The sequence below is a fragment of the Toxorhynchites rutilus genome, chromosome 3 (assembly GCF_029784135.1).
Source record: "Toxorhynchites rutilus septentrionalis strain SRP chromosome 3, ASM2978413v1, whole genome shotgun sequence".
Lineage (NCBI taxonomy): Eukaryota > Metazoa > Arthropoda > Insecta > Diptera > Culicidae > Toxorhynchites > Toxorhynchites rutilus.
In genome coordinates this window covers 36186900-36206987 of record NC_073746.1, presented here as the reverse complement: position 1 = coordinate 36206987, position 20088 = coordinate 36186900, and the positions used below count along the sequence as shown (strand labels likewise).

Genomic DNA, 20088 nt, shown 5'->3' with positions numbered 1-20088 from the left:
TTCTTTATTTTCCGACCTTCCAGACAGGAGTCCCCCCTTAAGGCCAGAATTATCCAATATGATGGGGGGTCGTATTCCTTCAGGACAATGCCAAACCTCATTGACAATTCAGCAAACATTTTTCGTAGTTTGACTGGTACTCGCCGTATTTGCCAGATATGTCTTCTTTAGATTATCATTTGTTCAGGATCCTGTAAGAACTGTGGCTCACCAGAGCACAAAATACAAAATACACTGTGCAGATATACGAAAAGATTTAAGAGTTGAGTTTGATCATCAGTATTGTTACAATCTCCTTATATCCCATCCGTGAGCCTGTAAAAATAAACGAATAATAAAAAAATGGAACAAATTTTCCTTAAGTGGGTATTCTAATATAGAGACAGTAATTTCATACGTTTCATCGAGCTTAGAATAAATAAAACAAAGAATATTTTTTCTACCCATTATTTCGTTATTTGTTTCTTTATTTTTTAACAAAACAACAATGAATAAACGTAAAAAAAATATTCGAAATTAGAATAATTACAAGCTGATGAAGTGAGGGGGTTCTGGGGGTTCAAAAACAAGTTGTGCCATTGCGAACACGATTCCAGCCCTTCAGGTTATCTGAAACAAAAAAAAAATCAAACGAATTCTGAATTAGTTGAAGGGGTAGTACACTATGGAAACGTGAAAAAATTTAAAAAAAAATCAGGCCTCAAACATTCTCTGGGATGTCTACTTTACTGTAGTTTTGTCCCAAGTTTGTCCGATACTCCGTTCCAAAGTTACAACCCAATTAGTGGACCTAAGTCTTTGCGCAAGGAGCGCGGATCCAAAATTTAAAACGCGTTTTTTCTCGAAACTATGTTTTGCATACTGATGGGAGTTCTACCTCCGGAACGGTTCATCCGATTTTGATGAAATTGTTTTCCCGGATTCTCCACTAAATTCCCTATCATCGTACGTAGGATTTTTCGAAAAATAATATTTTAATATTATTAGAAAATTCAAAATGGGGCTCTGGCGAATCTTGAAGAAAATTATAATTCTCTTCACAAAATCATCTTCAGCGATGAGGCTCATTTCGTGCTAATTGGCAATAGCAAAATATGCGTCATTGGTCAGATGCACACTCACATGTGCTTCAAGAAACATGCATCCGCAAAAAAAAAACTGTTTGGTGAGGTTTTCATGCTCTGGGAATGATTGAGGCGTATTTTTTCGTCGATGAGAATGACCGTCATGTTGCCGCTATCGCGACATGTTGGGAGGCTTTTTGACGTAGGATTACGTCTTACATTAAGGGTGCCAAATCAGAAAACAGGTCACTTTTTTATGAAATAAAATTAACGTTAATAACCATTTTTGCTGCGAACGGATTTTATATTTGTTTGATATGTTAAACATTACAATCCCATAGTCTGTATATGGTTTGAATTGATGAAAATTGGAAGCATTTCCATTTCCCCATACATTGGTTCTGTCCATTTGTGTGCTTTCCCGAACAGAGCTGTCAATAACGGGCAACTTATGCAGCCGCTAGAATAGAAACAACGAAGGGGGATAGTAAGTAAGCTAGCGTATAAGTATTGCATGTCCTCTGAGGAAAATTCTCAGAATCTTTCTGTGCCCGAAACTACAAAGGTTGCTTATTCTGCTCGATTGTGTTTTATGTTTCCCCTCGAGCTGTAAACGCTAGCGAATTTTTCACTTGAAGTGCGTCTGGTCGACCGTTACCGAGACCCGTTAACCGAGAGTCGAGAAATGATTTTTCATAACGGTCATCCTCGCGATGTTTTATTTATATCGCTGCAACTGCACGGAAGATGCCTCTCGTTAAATACTCTGTGCAAAGCGTGCAGTGATATGAAGAAACAAATTGCGACATATCACCAATAAGTCTATCGTTCTCACAAAGGCAAGAATGAATCGTTGCTTCTCGAAATGATTCTACAAAACCACGCAAACCATTAAACCTTTTTAGGATCCCCGGAACTTTTTACTGAAGAGTTATTTATGAAATTTCGACGTATTCGCAAAAATTATCCGAAATGATAAACCAACAAATTTAAAAAAAAAAATTTGCGTCCTACGTCATAAGCGGTCGTGTCTCGGATACAACCCCTCGATTTTTTTGCTCAGAATTTGAAGATCTTAGCAGTCAATCAATGACATGTGGTTTGAACAAGACGGTACCATTTGCCACACAACGCAAATTACGACATCTCGACGTTAGATCTTAGTCCTCTATGGGCTTTGACAACAATACTTCTCGCGTAGCTTTTGAAAATGCCCTATCTACATTGATCAATTTTCATCAACATTCTCTTTCGTTGAAAATTCAGAAGTAAACACATTTCCTGATGAGTTCGATATCAAGAGTGTAGAAGGAAACCTCGTTTATCAAATTATGTGGCGCAAAATCTGTCTGGAAGGCCTTGGTTATGGGAAAGTCAATGGAAAGATCAAATCAGATAGAGCCTTTTCATAAATAATGAATCTTGTACAGAATTTATTGGAGTTTTTAAAATTGCCTTCCGATTTGGAAATAGTCGCATTATTGAAAAATTCTTAATTAGAAAAAGATAAATTTTTCATTCTATCAAAACTTTTTCCTGTCGTAAAATGACCTACAGGACCGTTCTTGGAATGTTGATTGATAAGGTTAATTAGATTAGGTAGATTAGATTGACTTAGTTAATAAAACACTGTGTTAATCTACAAAATCTTTAAAAACAGAAAATAATCCATTGATTTTTTCTTTATTTTGAATATTGTTATTCACTACACCTACAAACAACAAGAGAGAAACAATCAAGTATTACATCTCAAAACTTAAAATAGAGTATTATTATAATACATAGAGTATTTATTCGCAAATATCTGTAAGTTGGTGACATATTTCCTCCATAATTGGTATACTTACCCTACTTCCTGAAGGAAATTTGCAAAGAGATTCCACATTTCGTTCGAAGAATTCTCCAGATCTTCATCCAGGTGCATCTGCGATGGAAAGCTATTGCTCTTGAGCTTAGACTTTACGTAATTAGAGAATTTCTTCGGACATGATTTGACTTCAATTTCGACCTTTCAAGTCACATGGTCCCAATGCATTGAGCGTTAAACCAAGTTTGCTGGTTGAATTTCTTCGCCTCCTTTCCTTCGGCACAAATTCTGATGAAACCGTTGAACTTAAAAAGCTTTTTTTTACTTATTTTATTTGTATGAAATTTAACTCTCAACAAGCGTAAATATGTAGATCCTTCGATTATGTTTAGTATGTTATCCAATAAAACTCATAATGATCGATTACGCCTAGCTAAAATTGCGTGCAATAAACAAAAATAAGCCGAAACCGATAATAGTAGTAGAATCGAAAAGCAAACAGCCCCGAAAGGTTTGTGAATACTTTGGTTCGAATGAACCGACTACTGATTGGATAAAACAAGTATGGTTACTAAGTATCAATGAACCGAGTAAAATAGTCCTTTGAGCCTAACCGTTTGAAGAAGAGATCTGTGGAACCAATCCCCTTTATTCCGCGCGGCGAATGAGATGAATGATGGCTCAAGTCACTGCATTCTCGTAGGCGAATGGCGTGACTATAGTTTGTCACTAAGTGAGATTTGTAGTCGTGTCCTCATATGTTATCGACTCGGGTATTAAAAACAAGTTGAAATGTAAGGTAGCTTCAATAAAGTTTAAAGCCTCTTAAAAACAAAGAAAGAAGAAGAAGGTAGCTTCAACAATGAAGCGAGAAATGTTGCTCTCACGTCACTCGCCGCGTGGAATAAGGGGGAATGTTTATTTGTTTCTAAAAACTATTTTAAAAAATCATTCCATGGATGTTCATAAAAAGGTGTTTGTTGAGGAGCTTTGAACATTACCTTAATCAAAATTGCATACTTATTATGAACCCCTCGCCTTATCAGACAGCAGATAATTCTTGGTCTTAGATATGAAAAGGTTCAAATTTTTTAAAAATCATCACAAAATACTTATTTTCAAGAGACAACCCATGTAACAAAATTTATCAAACAATGTGTTGCAAAATGCCCTGCCGGATGAGCGACTCGCACTGCAACTTCGGTAAATAGTGCTGGCTGTTCTTCTTCAGCAGGATAATTTCGCCACTCTCCAGTTCGAACTTTCCGTAGTCAACCAGACAGCGAACTTCTATGAACAGAGACTTCGGAGGTTTGATATCGTTTGTGAGATTCAGTCCTTGTCCGTCGCCAATTGTCATCATGTAGTTAGCTAGTATTTTCGAGTAGTTATTGTACCACTGCAACTCGTAATCGTTGAGATTGGCTTTGATGTCGGCTGGGAGGGTGGCACCCAGATGCCAACGAATCTTCTTTAGCTTCTGTAGGCGATTGTACAAGTAAACAAGGGCGCAACGCTTCTGACGCTGAATTGAAAAGTGTCGATACATGACTACCGGATAAAATCTTTGCTCTCCTGTTCTATGGTACGATATACTGTAAATGGAGGAGATGAGTTTAGTGAATAATAAAAAAAAGAATTTGGAAGACAATGTATAATAGTCTAGCTCGGATTCGTACGCCACCATGCAGATCACTTTTCACTCTTTTGAAAGTCGAAAACACGCTTTCAAAATATTCGTTTCATATAAAGTCATAGTGTCACATGAGAGTGAAAAGGTGTGATCTCTGTTTTCAGAAAGAAGTTCAAATGGTTCAAATAGATCAAAGAAAAATCTAAAGCAAAGTGTCAATAAAAGGAGATTGAATCAAGGATTCAAGTTTTATCAAGACAATGACCTAAAGCACAAATCTAAAAAAATCGCCCATAGTTGCTTTACAATTGCTTAAAAGTTATCGAACCTTCATCACAATCCTTCGATATAAACTTCATCATAATCCTTCGATATAAACGATATAAACTGAACATTGAATCCAGAAATTGATCAACACTTTCGGAATCGGATTGACATTTCAAATATTGTACGAATATGAGTTTGAATGAATTTTCATACATCACTGATACATCTTTTTTTGAGGAGTAAAAACTTTCTGAAAACAGATAGCATGACTATTCAATCTCATGTAACACTGTGAATAGATATCTACGTGGTAGTGTATGAATTCAAGTTTGTATCACTGTATATAATACACATTTGGAATAAACTTCGTAACGACGAAGAGGGACTACTACATTACTTAATATCCATTGTTCAACAACTCACGCATTTTCATGGTTATTCTCAAAAATTTTATTGATGTCTTCTAAAACAGACCGAAGACCATTATCCTGAAAAGAAAATATTTGAATGAGTAAACACTTCACGCGCAGTATGCATTGTTTTCGCACTCACATTGAACGGTGGAATAGTTTCGGTCGAACGGGTCAACTCTCTGACCAACTCGAAACCTCTATCGACAGACATAATGTGCAAATGAAACCCTCTAAAATGCCCCAAAATACAACACAATCTCTTGCAATCCAATTGTTAATACACAGTCGATGGAATTTGTTCGTAGGGCTTGAAAAGCGTGTTTACGTTTTTGAGTTAGATAAAAAAAACGCGCGCGATGTTTGTTTTGATTGAATATGTCGACTCCCTTCAAGTCGACTCAAATAACGACATTCTTTGCTGGAAGAAGGTGTTCTATTTGAAAAAGCTGTGTTTTACAGTGAAAAATTATTTTGTTGAGGTGCTCATACACTGTTTGACCGATGCCAAATATTTGACTATTTTTGACAGATAAAATTTGATCAACGTGTACTGGTCAAATATATTCGATACAAAATACGACGAGCAAATATTTAGTACTTGTTTGCTTAAACCTTCTTAGACCAATTTGTCAAACCGTGTACTGACGTACGTTAAATATTTCAGTCAAACTTTTTGTATTTTTGATGTTTGGCAGTGTTTGCCACTTTTGATAATTGAAGAATGGCAAACAAAGTGGCAAGTGGCAAATAAAACTGCAAAAAAGGGATGCCAGATCCTTTTTCATCTAATTTTTATTCATTCATTTTGAAATCAGTGTAAATCGGTGTGATATGTATTTTCTATCTAAATTGTTGAGGTGAGTTTGTCACTCTTTTTATTTTACTAACTCCAACGAAATGATTCAGTAAATTTTAGATCTGAGACACATTAAAAAAAGAGCAAAACGTATCAATCCGTGCACTTGGTATTCATGCCCTTAAGTAAACATTAGTGAACATTTCGCAATATGGCAGAAAGGTAAGTTTGATATTTTCTATATTAGATTGTTATGTAATTTGAGATTCATTTATATTTCAGATCATTACGGTTAGACATTTCTGGATTCTCAAATAGAGCACATATTAATCTGTACACCTGGCATTCATACCCGGTATACACTTCTACATTTTGCATTATGGCAGGAAGGTAAGTTATATTTTCTATATAAGAATATTTTCTAATTTATTATTAATTTATAGGTTTGTGGAATCCCGCTTAATGGACGACTCGGGCGAAGAATTCGAAATTACAGCGTACCTTGGTTATGTGGATATTTTTATGGCCAATAAGGGTCGGAGAGGATGGCGGCTTCGAGAAGTACGAGGAAAAGATCTTTCAGGCTATTGAGAATGCTTCGGATAAATCGCTACAGACCTGGATCAACACAACCCAGGCAATCAATGATGTGCTTGTACAACACTATATTAGTGGATGCGATCTAATAGATTAATATTTAGATGCAAATATGTTTCATCTGCCTGAAATCTTCATCAGTCGGAATCGGGTCGAGCTAAGAATTATATTTTTTCTCCGATTTGTAGTAAAATTTGTGTTTATTCTAATAAAAAAATGTTACGTGTGTTTATAAAAAATCTTAAGCATCGCTGATGAACGATGTTAGATATAACTCGCGAATTCAACTGAAAAGCAGAAAATCAAAAACACACCCTTAAAGTGTTTTTAATAGACCTTTCGCGCAAATCGATAAACAGTCATCACAGTTATGTATATGCCGCTCTGTTGATAAGTAGTATACTGTTTATTTAGTTCTCCCCCTGTTTTCCTCGCAACCACTGCGATAATTTGTTCAACGGTTTGATCTTCATATTCGCTTTGGTTGTGCTGGTTGTTACGTATCAACATTTCTCTGGTACAATGCCTGTCATATGAAATCTCAGGTTTGCGCTTAACACTCTTAGGACGAAATGATCAAAAGCTGCTGTACTCGGATTCTCCTACGTCAATGCTGCTGCTAGAAGTGTGACTAAGAATTGTACCAGATTTATCGCCATCTTCCGATTCGGTCTCAGTATCGGATTCAGCTTCCGACCGAGACAGTTGCCGCGTTAGTGTTTTTCGATTAGCACGACTTGCATGAGCATCGCCGTCCACATGAAACATAGGTAATAGGCCCTGTCAGGACCGGTGTGGCAATATACCGATTCTGTTCCACCACAGATCACTTGCCATGTTGGAAGGCTTAAATGGCGCTGTTTCATACAAACAGCCACTTTTCTGCTGCTTGCATGGCCAAATGATGAATCGCACGATCACGGTCAGCTGCAGCATGCTGCGGTAAAGGAACCGTTTGTGTTCTTCAGATCTATCTCTTCGATTATCATAGGTGCAGCAGTCAGGACTACTTCTATAGCACCATATGACGTCTTCAGCGACAGTAGGCATTTCCATCTACAAATATTGTTTACTTTGAAAAATTACAGCGCACGCATATAAGATAGTATCCGACACGACAAACAGTGAACTACCCAGCAAACATTAAATCGCATAACAAGCGTATATATAACATCATATGCCCTGAAATTTGGTTGGCATATAATGCGCCTAACTGGCATATGTATGCAAAAGTGGAGGCCATATACATACATGGCAAATGCTTACCGAATTTGTTTGGATGAATATGCAACTTCGACCGGCTATAATAGCGATTATGTTGAAATTGAATTGCAATCTAATATGAATATATTTATGAATTGTCAAAGCACCAAATACGACTTTTGCCATACTCATATACGATTTATTACAGACACAGATAAAAAACAAATGGCGCAACATATTTTCTTGAAATGTTTATTATAACCTCACGAATCGCCATTTTTATATATGAGTATTTATGTTCGTAGAAATAATAATTGTTTGATTGACTTGTGTTGGGAGTGGAATATGAATGTTTAAAATTGCACAGATTGATGTTTGGTGAAAACTCCGATTTGGGTTTGAGCTCCGGTCGTCTGGATTATCATCCACCAGCTATCTCGCGCGGCTATCTGAAGATTAATTCAACAGCGGTTAAAACTTTCGAGTGCATCAGCATTTCATTGACATTTCAATATGATGTAATATGTTCTTTATTAGGATCTAATATGATTTACTGTTTCATGATTTTCTTCAGCATACAACACGATTTACTACAGTACTGAATCGATTTAAATTATACGCTTATACGACACACAAACTGCATCAGCGTAATATACGTATATGATGCGGATTAAATATATTTTACGATAATGTACATCATAAAATTGATGTTTATTATACCGAATTGCGACTTAATTTGATAATGGTATATAAAATCGAGTTTTTACATTTTATGCGATATCAAATATACACGATACATACTTTGATTGATATTATATGCGATTATGATTTATTCGGATTTCTTGTAAGACTTGGCACGTGCAAAATTATACGATTTAATGTTTGCTGGGTATGTGATGACCGTGTTTGTCATTCATTCCAAATAGCTGTATTTCACCAAATAGTTTTATGTCAAATTTTTGACAAAAACAAATAGGTGTAATTATGGTTGTTTTTGACGTAGGACTACGTCTAACCGGAAGATTAGGTGGTGAAATGAAAATCTAGGCACTGAACAAGTAGGAAAAAATGCAAGATTTGGAACGCTTATAACTCGAGCATTTCTCAATAGATCGCAAAGGTTTTTGCATCAATTGATAGGAAATATATCTACGCATCTATCATAACGAATAACATTTCATTTTTCTTGAGATAAATAATTGAATAATTGTGAAATATCGAGCATTGTCAAAATGCACTATGTGCCCATTTTTGATTGGTCCATTTTGTGCTCCTCAAATCGTACCGACCAAAACGGGCAACCAGAGCAGCAGCGAAATAGAATGAAGCACGATTGGAAAGGAAAAAGAAAAAAATGAACGAAACATTGGTCGCAGTCTCACACATGCGTAATTCTCGAGCCAGCCAGTCAGCTTAAAAATTCCCGCTCCGCTGCCGTAACGATCATTCTTTGTGTGGACACCAACTGGACAACATCGTTGCTGGACGAGCTGGACGGCGAGGGAACGAGTGCCTTTCTTAAGGCAAGAGGGCGGAGGTGGTAGCGCTGGAGTAGAGTAATAGAGTAGAGTAGAGTTTTCAAAGGGCCTTTCTCAAGGCTAGAGACGAATGAACTGCAAAAGTTTAAAGTCTCTATAATACAAGACCTTCCTTCCTTCCTTCCGTAACGATCATTCTCATCCAAACCGTATACCACATCGTTTCGCATCACATCACATCAACAAACCAACACAAGCAGCCATGGTTGGATATGGCAAAGGAGGAAAAGTGAAGCATTCAGCATTCAGAACAGAACACATTCAGTTCGGTGTACAACAAGACAACAACAGGCAGTTGCAGCGAGTGGCGAGTAGCAAACGCAATCGCAATCGCAAAACGGCAGCTGGTAGCAGAAGAAAAAAGTTTGTTCTTTATGCAAACTGCTTTGGTGGCAAATCCAGAACAAGGCAGCAACGAGGCCGTTCGAAATGTTTTTTTTTTCAAAACCACGAGTACTAAGTTTTCTAAATTGGAACCATTCCATAAAACACGGCGCTAATCAGGGCCATTAAACCTTTCAAAAAAGAGTTTACCTAGAGGCGAATGAACTGAAAAGTTTAAACCCTCTTAAAGCCAAAAAGAAGAAGAAGAAAGTGTTTACGAAATACAGTTCAATGCATTCTAAAATAATATCCAAAATAATAATAAAACAAATTGATTTTTTCATAATTTGTTTGCCAGGATCTGATGAGTATGTGAATTTGGCAGTTGTTCTGAGCTTATTGATGGTTGGGGACTTTCCCGATTATTAAATTTTCACCAATTCTTAAATTGCTTCTAGATTGAAAGTACAGTAATTTACACTTATCTCGACATTTAGCTAATTGGACGGACCTGCAATGCGACATATTTAGTTGGACATTTTTGTAAACATAGAGTTCGGGGTCCAAATTATGACCCCACATTGAAAGTCGACACTGTACCACTGTCATCGCAAATGTTCAATTACAGGTTAAAATTACCTCCAATCCGATACTGAGTGGTGGTAATGCGACGTGCCATTAAATGTAATTTACTGTACAACATGTCACAAAGCTGGATGGGAAGAAATTTTCCAACTGTGAAAGCTGTGGCGAGTGGCAAACGCAATCGCTAAACAGGAAGGTTTAGCCGAACAAGATGGGGATATCTAGTGATAACAAAACAATAAACTCTTTAGATTGAAGATAATTTTGTGATCCTGAAAAGGACCCTTTTTAGCCTGCATGTGAATCCAACGAGCGAACAAATCATAATGAATGTATTTTTTTGCCATCGCTGCCTTTAAACGCTCATTCGTTCGTCTCGTTGGACTCGCTGAGTCTGCCGATTTGTCTCTATCCTGTGAGTGTGTACCGCTAGAGTATAAAACACGCGGACCCCAAAAAAATATCGTATTTTCTTTCAAACCGTAAACCAGTGTGGTTGTACGGCATCGTTTACCATCGCATCGCATCACATCATAAAAAGAAAACAAGCAGCAACGTGGACGTGTGGACGTAACAAAGGAGGACAAGTTAAGGGAAAGGCAAAGTCTCACTCGAACCGTGCAGGTCTCCAGTTCCCTGTTGGTTGCATTCACTGATTGCTCCGCAAGGGTAACTAGGCCGAACGGATTGGTGCCGGAGCACCAGTATACCTAACAGCGATTATAGAGTTTCGGCCGTCGGAGTGCTCGAGTTGGCTTGCAAAGCTGCTCACGGCAATCAGAAAACCCGCATCAAGAACAAAGCAGCTTCGGTTCGGCGCTCATCAAGGCAACAACTAGTTTCAGCGAGTGGTAAACGCAATCGCAAAACGGCAGCAGGTAGAAGAAGGAAAAAGTTTGTTTATACAGGCTTTGGTGGCAAAAGCAGCCACCATAAACCACGGCGCTTTTCAGGGCCATTAAACCTTTCAAAAAAGAGTTTATGAAATACAGTTCAATGCTTTCTAAAACTATATCCATAATAATAATAAATCACTAATTGATTTGTTTGCCAGGATATGATGAGTATGAGAACTTGGCAGTTGTGCTGAGTTTATTGATGGTTGGGGACTTTCCAACCATTTTTCACCAATTCTTAAATTGCTTCTAGATTGAAAGTACAGTCGACATTTAGCTAATTGGACGGACCTGTAATGCGACGTATTTAGTTGGACATTTTTGTAAACATATTATTATGACCCCACATTTAAAGTCGACACTGTACCACTGTCATCGGAAATGTTTAATTACAGGTTAAAATCGCCTCCAATGCGACACTGAGTGGTTCTCCGGCACGTCGCATTAAATGTAATTTACTGAACAACATGTCACAAGCTGGATGGGAAGAAATTTTCCAACTGTGAAAGCTATGGCGAGTGGCAAACGCAATAGCTAAACAGGAAGGTTTGACCGAACAAGATGGGGATATCGAGTGATAACAAAAACACAACACCAAAAGTTCTTTTCAGAACCACCAACTTGTTCATAAAGAGTAAACAGTAAATCCATTTTTCAGGTAGATAGGTAGGTATTCACGTAGGAGAAGAAAATAAAACAATATATTTAAAATATATATTTAAAAAAAGCTGTCCCCTTTGTATAGTCCTACGTCACTCCGGTTATGTCCCCGACATTACCCACCCGTCTTTTTTTTCTGTCAAAAAATGTCAAATATTCGACCTCCGGTCAAACAGTGTACGTGCACCTAAAGAGATATCTTGTGTTGTACTTATCGCATCGGGTCATACTATACGGCTATTTAAAGACGACAATCTGTGCTTAAAGTGTCGTTTTGACAGTGTTGTGATTGTCCTTTTCCGTCTCAAGTTATAGCGCGTCAAAGATGGAGTCCACCAAGCCAGAAATTAGCCATATTTTACGTTTTTACTACCTGCGAGGTAAAACTGCAACAAAGACGGCCGAAAAAATTCTTGTAGTTTATGAACCCGATACTGTAACGATTCGCACAGCACAGCGTTGGTTTGATCGATTTCGTTCTGGTGTAGTGGCTGTCGAAGATACACCCCGTACTGGTAGGCCAATCGTCGTGGAAACCGATAAAATCGTTGAAATCATCCAAGTAGACCGGCATGTGAGCACTCGCTCGATTGGCCTGGAACTGGGTATAGACCATAGAACCGTTTGGAGCCATTTGCAGAAGATTGGATTCCAAAAAAAGCTGGATGTATGGGTGCCACACGAGTTGACGCAAAAAAATCTTTTAGACCGAATCAACGCCTGCGATGCACTGCTGAAACGGAACGAACTCGACCCATTTTTGAGGAAGATGGTGACTGGTGATGAAAAGTGGATCACGTACGACAACCTAAAGCGAAAAAAGTCATGGTCGAAGCGCGGTGAGCCGGCCCAAACCATTGCCAAGCCCGGATTGACGGTCAGGAAGGTTTTGCTGTGAGTTTGGTGGGATTGGAGGGAATCATCCACTAAGAACTGCTAAACTATGGCTAGACCCTCAACTCGGTTCTCTACTGTGAGCAGCTTGACCATTTGAAGCAGGCGATTGACCAGAAGCGGTCAGAAATGATCAATAGGAATGGTATTGTTTTCCACCAGGACAACGCTCGGCCTCACACATCTTTGATGACCCGCCAGAAGCTACGGGAGCTCGGATGGGACGTCCTATTGCACCCACCGTATAGTCCGGACCTGGCTCCAAGTGATTATCATCTCTTTCGGTCCATGCAAAACGCTCTTGGTGATACTAAGTTGGCCTCAAAAGAGGCTTGCGAAAACTGGCTGTCTGAGTTTTCTGCAAATAAGGAGGGGGGATAATGAAGTTGCCTTCTAAATGGAAACAAGTTTGCGAACAAAACGGCGGATATTTGACTTAGTTTGGATAATTTTAAGTATGTTAAATAAAGCGTCAAATTTCGATCAGAAATACGACATTTCTTTTTCCCCAACCCTATATGTTGGCATAAAAAGTACAGTAAGTTACTTATAATGCGACATTCCGAAGCACCACTCAGTGTCGCATTGGAGGCGATTTTGACCAGTAATTGGACATTCGCGACTGGTGGTGATTTTCCATGTGGGGTCATAATTTGGGTCCCAAACTCAATGCTTACAAAAACGTCCAATTAGAGGTAAAAATGTCCAATTCAACGTGTTGCATCACAAGTCTGTCCAATTAGTTAAATGTCGAATTAGATGTAAATTACTGTACAACCGGAATCAAAACAAAAGCCGAGACGCAAAGCCCAGACAAAAACCCAACACTTAGAGGAAAATTTAGTATATATGACCAATTTTTTGGTAAATATTACCAATTCTCTAGTCATTTTCTACCCTACTAATCATTGGTACAACCTACGAAAAAACATTGGTAGACACAAATGTCAAACAAAACTACGGTTTGTAAGTCCAATGTCGGCTCAATTTCGACTTTAGTAATGGCTAATTTGTTGGTCCTCCATTGGTTCAATATAATTTTGATTTAAAATATTTTTAGTTTATTAATATTCTTATTTTTATAAAATATTGAAAAGCTTTTCCTGTATGCTTCTAGCGAGCGAGTTGGGTATCACAGTATTCAAAAGTGTGCTTTTTCGGACACTTGCGAAATTTTGGTATATCGCAAATTGCATCAATTCGTTCTAATCTTCGAAGATGATTTCTCGCGTAACTTTTGAAAAGGTCCTATGTAACAAATGTAAACAAATCGAGTTAATAGATGCACGCTATTAGTTTTCAATCATTGAATGCATTACAAAAACAACCGTTCACGTATCTATCTTCTTCATCTTTTTATCGCCGATACAAAAAATATCCAATGTACAGATTCGGATTTTAAGCACCCGGCTGTTACTTCGGACGCCACTTTCCTCCGACGCCCGAAACGTCCGAAGTAGCAAAGCAGTCAAAACAACACGAAGTCGTATTTCGGTCGTTTTGAGTATTTGTTTCTTGCAGGTGTAGTTATCGATTTCAGTGCAATTCAACGAGTGATAACAATAATAATCTGTCTTTAGAACGAAATGCTGATATTTGGATTGTTGTTCATTAGTTAGTTTCAAATTCTAATCGTGCAACGTAATATGTCCAATGTGCAAACGCGGGCAGTCAAAACGTCCAATGTAACATTTTTCGCTACGAGGCTTCAACTTTAATCTCAAATCACGGAACGATAGTTACAATTGGTTTTACGGAGTTATTCTTGACAGCTAGTGGTGAAAGCAGCGATAAAGATCGATAGCTTTTAAGACAATTCGCGAAATAATGTTCGGGTCTTCAACTCCGTTTTTCTCGAGCTGACGAAAATGTTACATTGGACCTTTTCAAAAGTTACGCGAGATTTGACGCCGGAAATCGACATCGCGTCGTACGTACTCGAACGGGACATCGAAACAGTAAACTTCGATAATGCATGCCGTACGCTCTTCGCTTTCTTTGATGTGGCTCACACTGATCACGGGTGTCTTTTATTCGAATACGTTGACAAATATGATAACCGCGTTCAACACATGGCACAGCGGTATTTCTATAAAATAGAACGAATTGCGTAATATAGTGCCAAATATTTTAAAAATAATTGATCATTTACCTATTTTACTGGAAATCCCAATGAAAGCTGCATAGTAAAAAAATCATTCAGTTCAGTCACATGCGGATTGATCATTGTATATCAAAATTGGTAGTACTTGTTCTCTAAATTTGATAAGAAATTCTCCACTCAGCCACATGTGAGCTTAGAACTACTGCACATTAGATGTGATTATTTTCGACTTTCAAATACCTCCCTCCTAGAGTTCGATGTCAGAAAAATACTTCTTCATTCCACCGTGAAGGCAATACCTTCGAAGAGTTGCGATCTCAGTAGGGGCAGATGACTCGGCTTGGCGCTAGGCTTTTTTTCTGCCGTGTCGACGATGGATTTGGATCTCTGTGTGATGATGATGGTTTTCGCTGGGTGCCGTCGCCAAGTACTGCTGTAGAATTAATGTTGTCGTGACGATGTGTTTGAAATTGTGATACTTTCGCCGTAGCATATCGTTCATCAGCTAGTGGAGTTTTTGCTGCAGACAGTATATGGAATAACACCGACAATCTTCGCTGTTGGTGCTGCTTCCATCCGAGTCGATGTTGTCCGAATCGGTAGCTGTTGATTGCTCAGTGTAAAACGGTTGTTATTGTTTTCCTCGTTGCTGACGGCACGATTGGCCCAACTAATATCCATCGTTTCCTGGAACAACGCTTCGCTTCCATTAGAGAAATGGCGGTTGCATACACACAGTTGCCAGAAATGAAAATACTCAAGGTTACACATGCTATGAAGTAAAATGTACGAATCATTGGTAGGGGTGTACATTGCATCTGACATCAGTTTAACAAAGTTTTTATAATATTTACAAAAAATTTGTACATTTTACAAATGTTTCGACTACTGCAGATTTGGTAGCTGCATTTACTAAAGTTTTTCTCCAGTGAAGGAACCGTCCCTCTCCGTCAATTATTCTTTTCTACAAATTCTGCCGGTCGTTTTCATTGAAAGTATGCTGACGGGTCGTTACGTTGGCAGTGTATGTGAATGTTTTCATAAGAATTGCATGGTGAAATAATTGATGCAACGTGACGTGGATGTTGTACGTGAATCGCACTCAATGTGACACTGAGTGGTGCCTCCATATGTCGAGTTAGGAGCAACTCGCTGTACATTCATATTTTCTGTCTTTGAAAATAATCTGGCAACACATCTGTTGACAATTTCTCTAATCAAAGCATGTGTTTACATTATTCTATCGCGTAATAGCTGTTCATTTGTCCGGAGAAGAAATATTTTCATGAAAATGCTCCAGTTACTACGGAAAAGTGTAGAATCAATATCCCACTACAACACACCGCCAGCGGCGGCAATAATCCTGTGCAGAGCACTCACTCAACAGTTACATTCGCAGCAGCAGCAGCTACAACCAATCGAACTGAAATCGTTCAGACCGCCCCGATCGGTATGGGTAGAAAATTTGGATACCGTCGAAGAGAAGAAACTTGGGCTGGTGGAGTTGAGCAGTGAGATATTCGCAGCATCACCCCGGATAGACATAGTTCATCAAAACATTGAATGGCAGCGTAAATATCGGTTTGTGAGCTTCGCTCATGCTAAAACGCGAAACGAAGTTCGTGGAGGAGGACGCAAGCCTTGGCCACAGAAAGGACTTGGTCGGGCGCGACATGGCTCGATTCGTTCGCCTCTGTTCCGAGGAGGAGGCATTGCTCACGGTCCACGGTCACCAACGACTCATTTCTACATGTTGCCGTTTTTCAATCGGGTGCTAGGATTAGTATCGACGCTGTCGATCAAACTTGCTCAGGATGATCTGCATGTTGTCGAGAGTTTGGAAATTCCGACAGATGATCCACAATATCTAAAGGATTTGGCTCATGAGCGAGCATGGGGACCGTCAGTTTTGTTCATCGATAGCAGCGATATTATGCCAAGGAATATCACCGCTGGGGCGGATGCCGTCGAACATATGAATCTGATGCCCGTTTATGGACTGAATGTGTACTCAATGCTTAAGCACAATACTTTGGTTCTGACTAAAAGCGCGGCGCAGGAAATAGAATCGAAACTAAGCGAACATTTACATCGCAACGATGCGAGGTCACTTATGACCAAATTCCATGTCGATCGGTAGATTATTAGCGGCATAAAATAAAACTGAATTTCGTTTGATTCGAATTTGTTTTTTTCATCATAATATAACATTAATCAGTCGTTTTACTTATGCTAAGAAAAATTGTCGCAAATAAACGAAACGTTAAAATCACTAAAATCGCTCTTTTTGGACGGAATTTGGCAGTCAATGGCGGGATGTTACTTTTCACCTAATAATTTGTTTCGCACCCTCCATCTAAGCTCGGAATGGTTATTTTCTCCTGGTAGACGATCTTTGAACCGTTCCCATTCTTTTTTATATGCATGATACAGTGCAACAGGGTCATTTTTCCGACAACCCGTCGCGCTTGTGCTTCTTGTCCGGATCCCTGTAAACAAATGCCTTAATATTGTTGATCCAGTGTGTTTAACCGGTTACTTACACATTTTATTCGGAGCGGATTCATGTTCCTTCGAAGGTTTTTTGCTTTTTCCGCATTCGTGCTGATTCTCCTTATCGGCACTGTTCCCCCGGGGCTGCTCAGTTCTAGCCGCATTGTCCGGCTCCGATCCTACAGTCATTTCCGATGGAGCAGCGGAAGACGGCTTTGCAATACCCTTCTTATCGTGCTTCGCATCGTAGCTAATAGTCGTGAGCGTGTGCAACCGCTGGAATGTGTTCATTGAATGTGCCGCTTGTTTCAGCGCTTCTCGGTTTGAAGCGCCTGCATCCACTCGAGTGTCAAATTTGATCAGCTTGCGAAGGTCTGACGCGGGAGATAGATTCGAATAATGAATCGATCATCGTGAATAACGAATATTTACTAACCTTTTTGGAATTCTTTCAGCTGTTCGGGAGTTATGTTTCGATAGCCAAGTTGGTTAAGGTGATTGAGAATCTCCCGTGCGTCCAGAGGAACGGACATTTTGGTGGAATGATGGAATTCTTCGCCTGGACTGCGTTTGTTTACTTTTAGAAATAGAACGGCGGTTGAGGAGCTTTGACGTACGAGATATGAATGAAAATTTCAGAAGAAGGTGTGCCGCATCTCAGTCGTGAGCAGAGATGCCAGCTGTGAAACATGACGCATTTCGAAAACATTTGACTTTCTGCAAACATTGTGAAGACCAATATAAGTGAAGTGGAAGGTAAAACATAATGTCAGAATTGCCGTTCGGACCTGAGAGAGAGGAGCCAGCTCGCTTTTGTTGTGATCACCCTTATGTCAGCGCGGACCAGTCACGGTGAACCAAGGGGAAGTATTGAAATATGTAGAAAATTTCAACATGAGATGTTTTTGCAAGACATTTTATGTGAAAATAATTTTGACGTCGGACTACATCTTTCATTTCTATACAGGGGTGTAAGTTCAAAGCTTCGAAAACAAGAGTGTTACATTGGAGAAACAAGATTTTGAGCAATAAAACCTCTTCGCCGATTGAAAGAAATGTAATGATAACCGCGTCATTCGAAAGATAAAATGTCTACGCGTTATATGTGTGTTACTTATTGATCCAAAAACTTGTTTCAATAGCTAAAAAATTGCTTTGAAGGCAAGCAATTGAAATCACAAAAATCTGTATATAAGGAATATAAGGTGCAAGCTCGGAAATGCACCCAATTATAATTGTACAGCGGTTAGATCATTTTGGAACAGTTACTGCTGCTAAAAAAAAACAAACTTGCTACTGTGAAGATGGCGACCAGCAAGAAGAAAGCTGCTGATACTGCTGGTGTGGCTGCCCGAAAGCAAAAGTCAAACAAATCCTCAAAAATCGCTGCATGCAAGCCGAAAACGCCGAAGCCATAGAAATCAGTAGCAGCTTCGGAAAAAACTATCATAGCCACACATAACGCACAACACGAGAGAAAACAAGATAGTGTTTTCAGCAAATCAAATCCAGTTCTTTTCAGAAAGAGTTTATCAAATACTGCGGTCAAATACATTCTTTTTGTAATTTCTTCGATCAAGTGCGATCAACGTAAGATTACATCTTTCGAGCACTTTTTAGGGGTACAATGAATCTTGAGAAAGACAATTCATTCCGGATCGACACTCACACAAACAATGTTCACTCATCAATGTCACAAAAGGAAAGTGGGTGTTGTGAGGGAGAGCAGAGTGAGCGCTTCATTTATGTAGACTGTTTGGAAGCGACAGTTATGTTGTCTATGGGAAATGGTATACAAATTAAATCACACATAGAGGGGAGAAAGAATCTTGATCCTTTTAGTTTTGTGGACAAGACCAATTGGTTCACCTTCACTATCGGTCAATTCGATTGGATCTTCAGTGATACTATTGCCTTGATTAGCAACCATGTCAAATTTAAAATTTGCATATGAATGGTCCATCAGTGATGGGCAGGAATATCATGGCAAAGATGACGAGAGACTGGTAGGATAATTTCCATCTTCATCCGAATCGTGATCACTGCCTGTTAAAATTGCAGACACAGCATCCTTTTTAGTTAACCTACTATTATTTCCATCGGACACAAACAAAATTCCATCAAAATGCACCTGAGAGAAATCAATGTTGACTCTTTTAATTGGAAGATTAGCACTTATTTTATATATTCCACATACGTTGCATATTCAAATTGCATCGGAGAATATACAATCATCGCCCACATTGCAAAAATCGATTCACTGAGCTTGCAGCAATAGATCAACCTGGAACCAGTGAAAGAATGAATGAAAGAATGAAAAAAAATCGCGGAAACTGAATGAAAGATCGGAAAAAGTCACAAATGAGCCTAAAACACCCATAAATTCACAAAAGATCTCCACCGACAAACAAATCATAAAAAACAGTTTGCTTCTTATTTCGGATATTGTTTTAGTAATCATCGAAATAATTCTTTAGAACAACTATATCGAAATTATCAAAAGTAAAAAAAAAATGTTGGAATGGGCCGATGCTGCTGGAAGCCATGATGTGGGCTGGCCTGGTACATTTTTATTATTTCCTACATGATCCTTCTTATACCCCCATATATTCCTGTTAGACGCAGTCCTACGTCAAAAATCAAATCGGGGATAAAAACGCACAAAAATACTCAACAAAGGTTCACGTCAAGTTTGAACACTTTTCTCATAAATGAATGACAACAACTTGCTTGATTGAAATTGTCAGATTGGAATTTTCTTGATGATGATGCGTAAGAAGAATAAGAAGAAAACAAACTATCTGTCATTCAGCT

The 20088-nt window shown here is 38.7% G+C and overlaps 3 protein-coding genes across 4 annotated transcripts; 1 reads left to right on the top strand and 2 right to left on the bottom strand.

The window, feature by feature from the left end:
• Positions 1-528: 528 nt before the first annotated feature.
• LOC129776650 (DNA replication complex GINS protein PSF1-like) lies at positions 529-5553 on the bottom strand. 2 transcript variants are annotated; one of them, XR_008743137.1, is made up of 4 exons: positions 5324-5553; positions 5195-5259; positions 2912-4466; positions 529-609 (listed from the first exon to the last, which is right to left on the bottom strand). XR_008743137.1 is itself a non-coding variant. In XM_055782413.1 (3 exons), the coding sequence occupies exons 1-3, from the start codon at positions 5393-5395 to the stop codon at positions 4019-4021; spliced, it is 585 nt and encodes a 194-aa protein (XP_055638388.1). In that variant the 5' UTR covers positions 5396-5553; the 3' UTR covers positions 617-4018. The 2 variants fall into 2 exon arrangements, 1 of the variants encoding a protein (XP_055638388.1); XM_055782413.1 differs by lacking the exon at positions 529-609 and having other exon boundaries at positions 617-4466.
• Positions 5554-15985: 10432 nt separating this feature from the next.
• LOC129777551 (39S ribosomal protein L4, mitochondrial) lies at positions 15986-16959 on the top strand. The gene has a single exon (XM_055783878.1). The coding sequence runs from the start codon at positions 16067-16069 to the stop codon at positions 16919-16921; it is 855 nt and encodes a 284-aa protein (XP_055639853.1). The 5' UTR covers positions 15986-16066; the 3' UTR covers positions 16922-16959.
• A 16-nt stretch (positions 16960-16975) lies between these two features.
• Positions 16976-17912, bottom strand: LOC129777552 (centriolar and ciliogenesis-associated protein hyls-1). The gene is made up of 3 exons (XM_055783879.1): positions 17711-17912; positions 17325-17648; positions 16976-17270 (listed from the first exon to the last, which is right to left on the bottom strand). Exons 1-3 carry the CDS (start codon positions 17805-17807, stop codon positions 17101-17103), a joined length of 591 nt encoding a protein of 196 aa, XP_055639854.1. The 5' UTR covers positions 17808-17912; the 3' UTR covers positions 16976-17100.
• Positions 17913-20088: the final 2176 nt, after the last annotated feature.

Bases quoted from the DNA above. Each gene is read 5' to 3' on its own strand.
- LOC129777552 (XM_055783879.1), bottom strand. From the start codon at position 17,807: ATGTCCGTTCCTCTGGACGCACGGGAGATTCTCAATCACCTTAACCAA. The intron at 17,649-17,710 runs GTTAGTAAATAT...CTCCCGCGTCAG, and splicing joins GCTGAAAGAATTCCAAAAAG to ACCTTCGCAAGCTGATCAAA. The intron at 17,271-17,324 runs GTAAGTAACCGG...ATTTGTTTACAG, and splicing joins ATCCGCTCCGAATAAAATGT to GGATCCGGACAAGAAGCACA.
- LOC129776650 (XM_055782413.1), bottom strand. From the start codon at position 5,395: ATGTCTGTCGATAGAGGTTTCGAGTTGGTCAGAGAGTTGACCCGTTCG. The intron at 5,260-5,323 runs GTGAGTGCGAAA...TTTTCTTTTCAG, and splicing joins AAACTATTCCACCGTTCAAT to GATAATGGTCTTCGGTCTGT. The intron at 4,467-5,194 runs GTGAGTTGTTGA...CTCCATTTACAG, and splicing joins GAGAATAACCATGAAAATGC to TATATCGTACCATAGAACAG.
- LOC129777551 (XM_055783878.1), top strand. From the start codon at position 16,067: ATGAAAATGCTCCAGTTACTACGGAAAAGTGTAGAATCAATATCCCAC.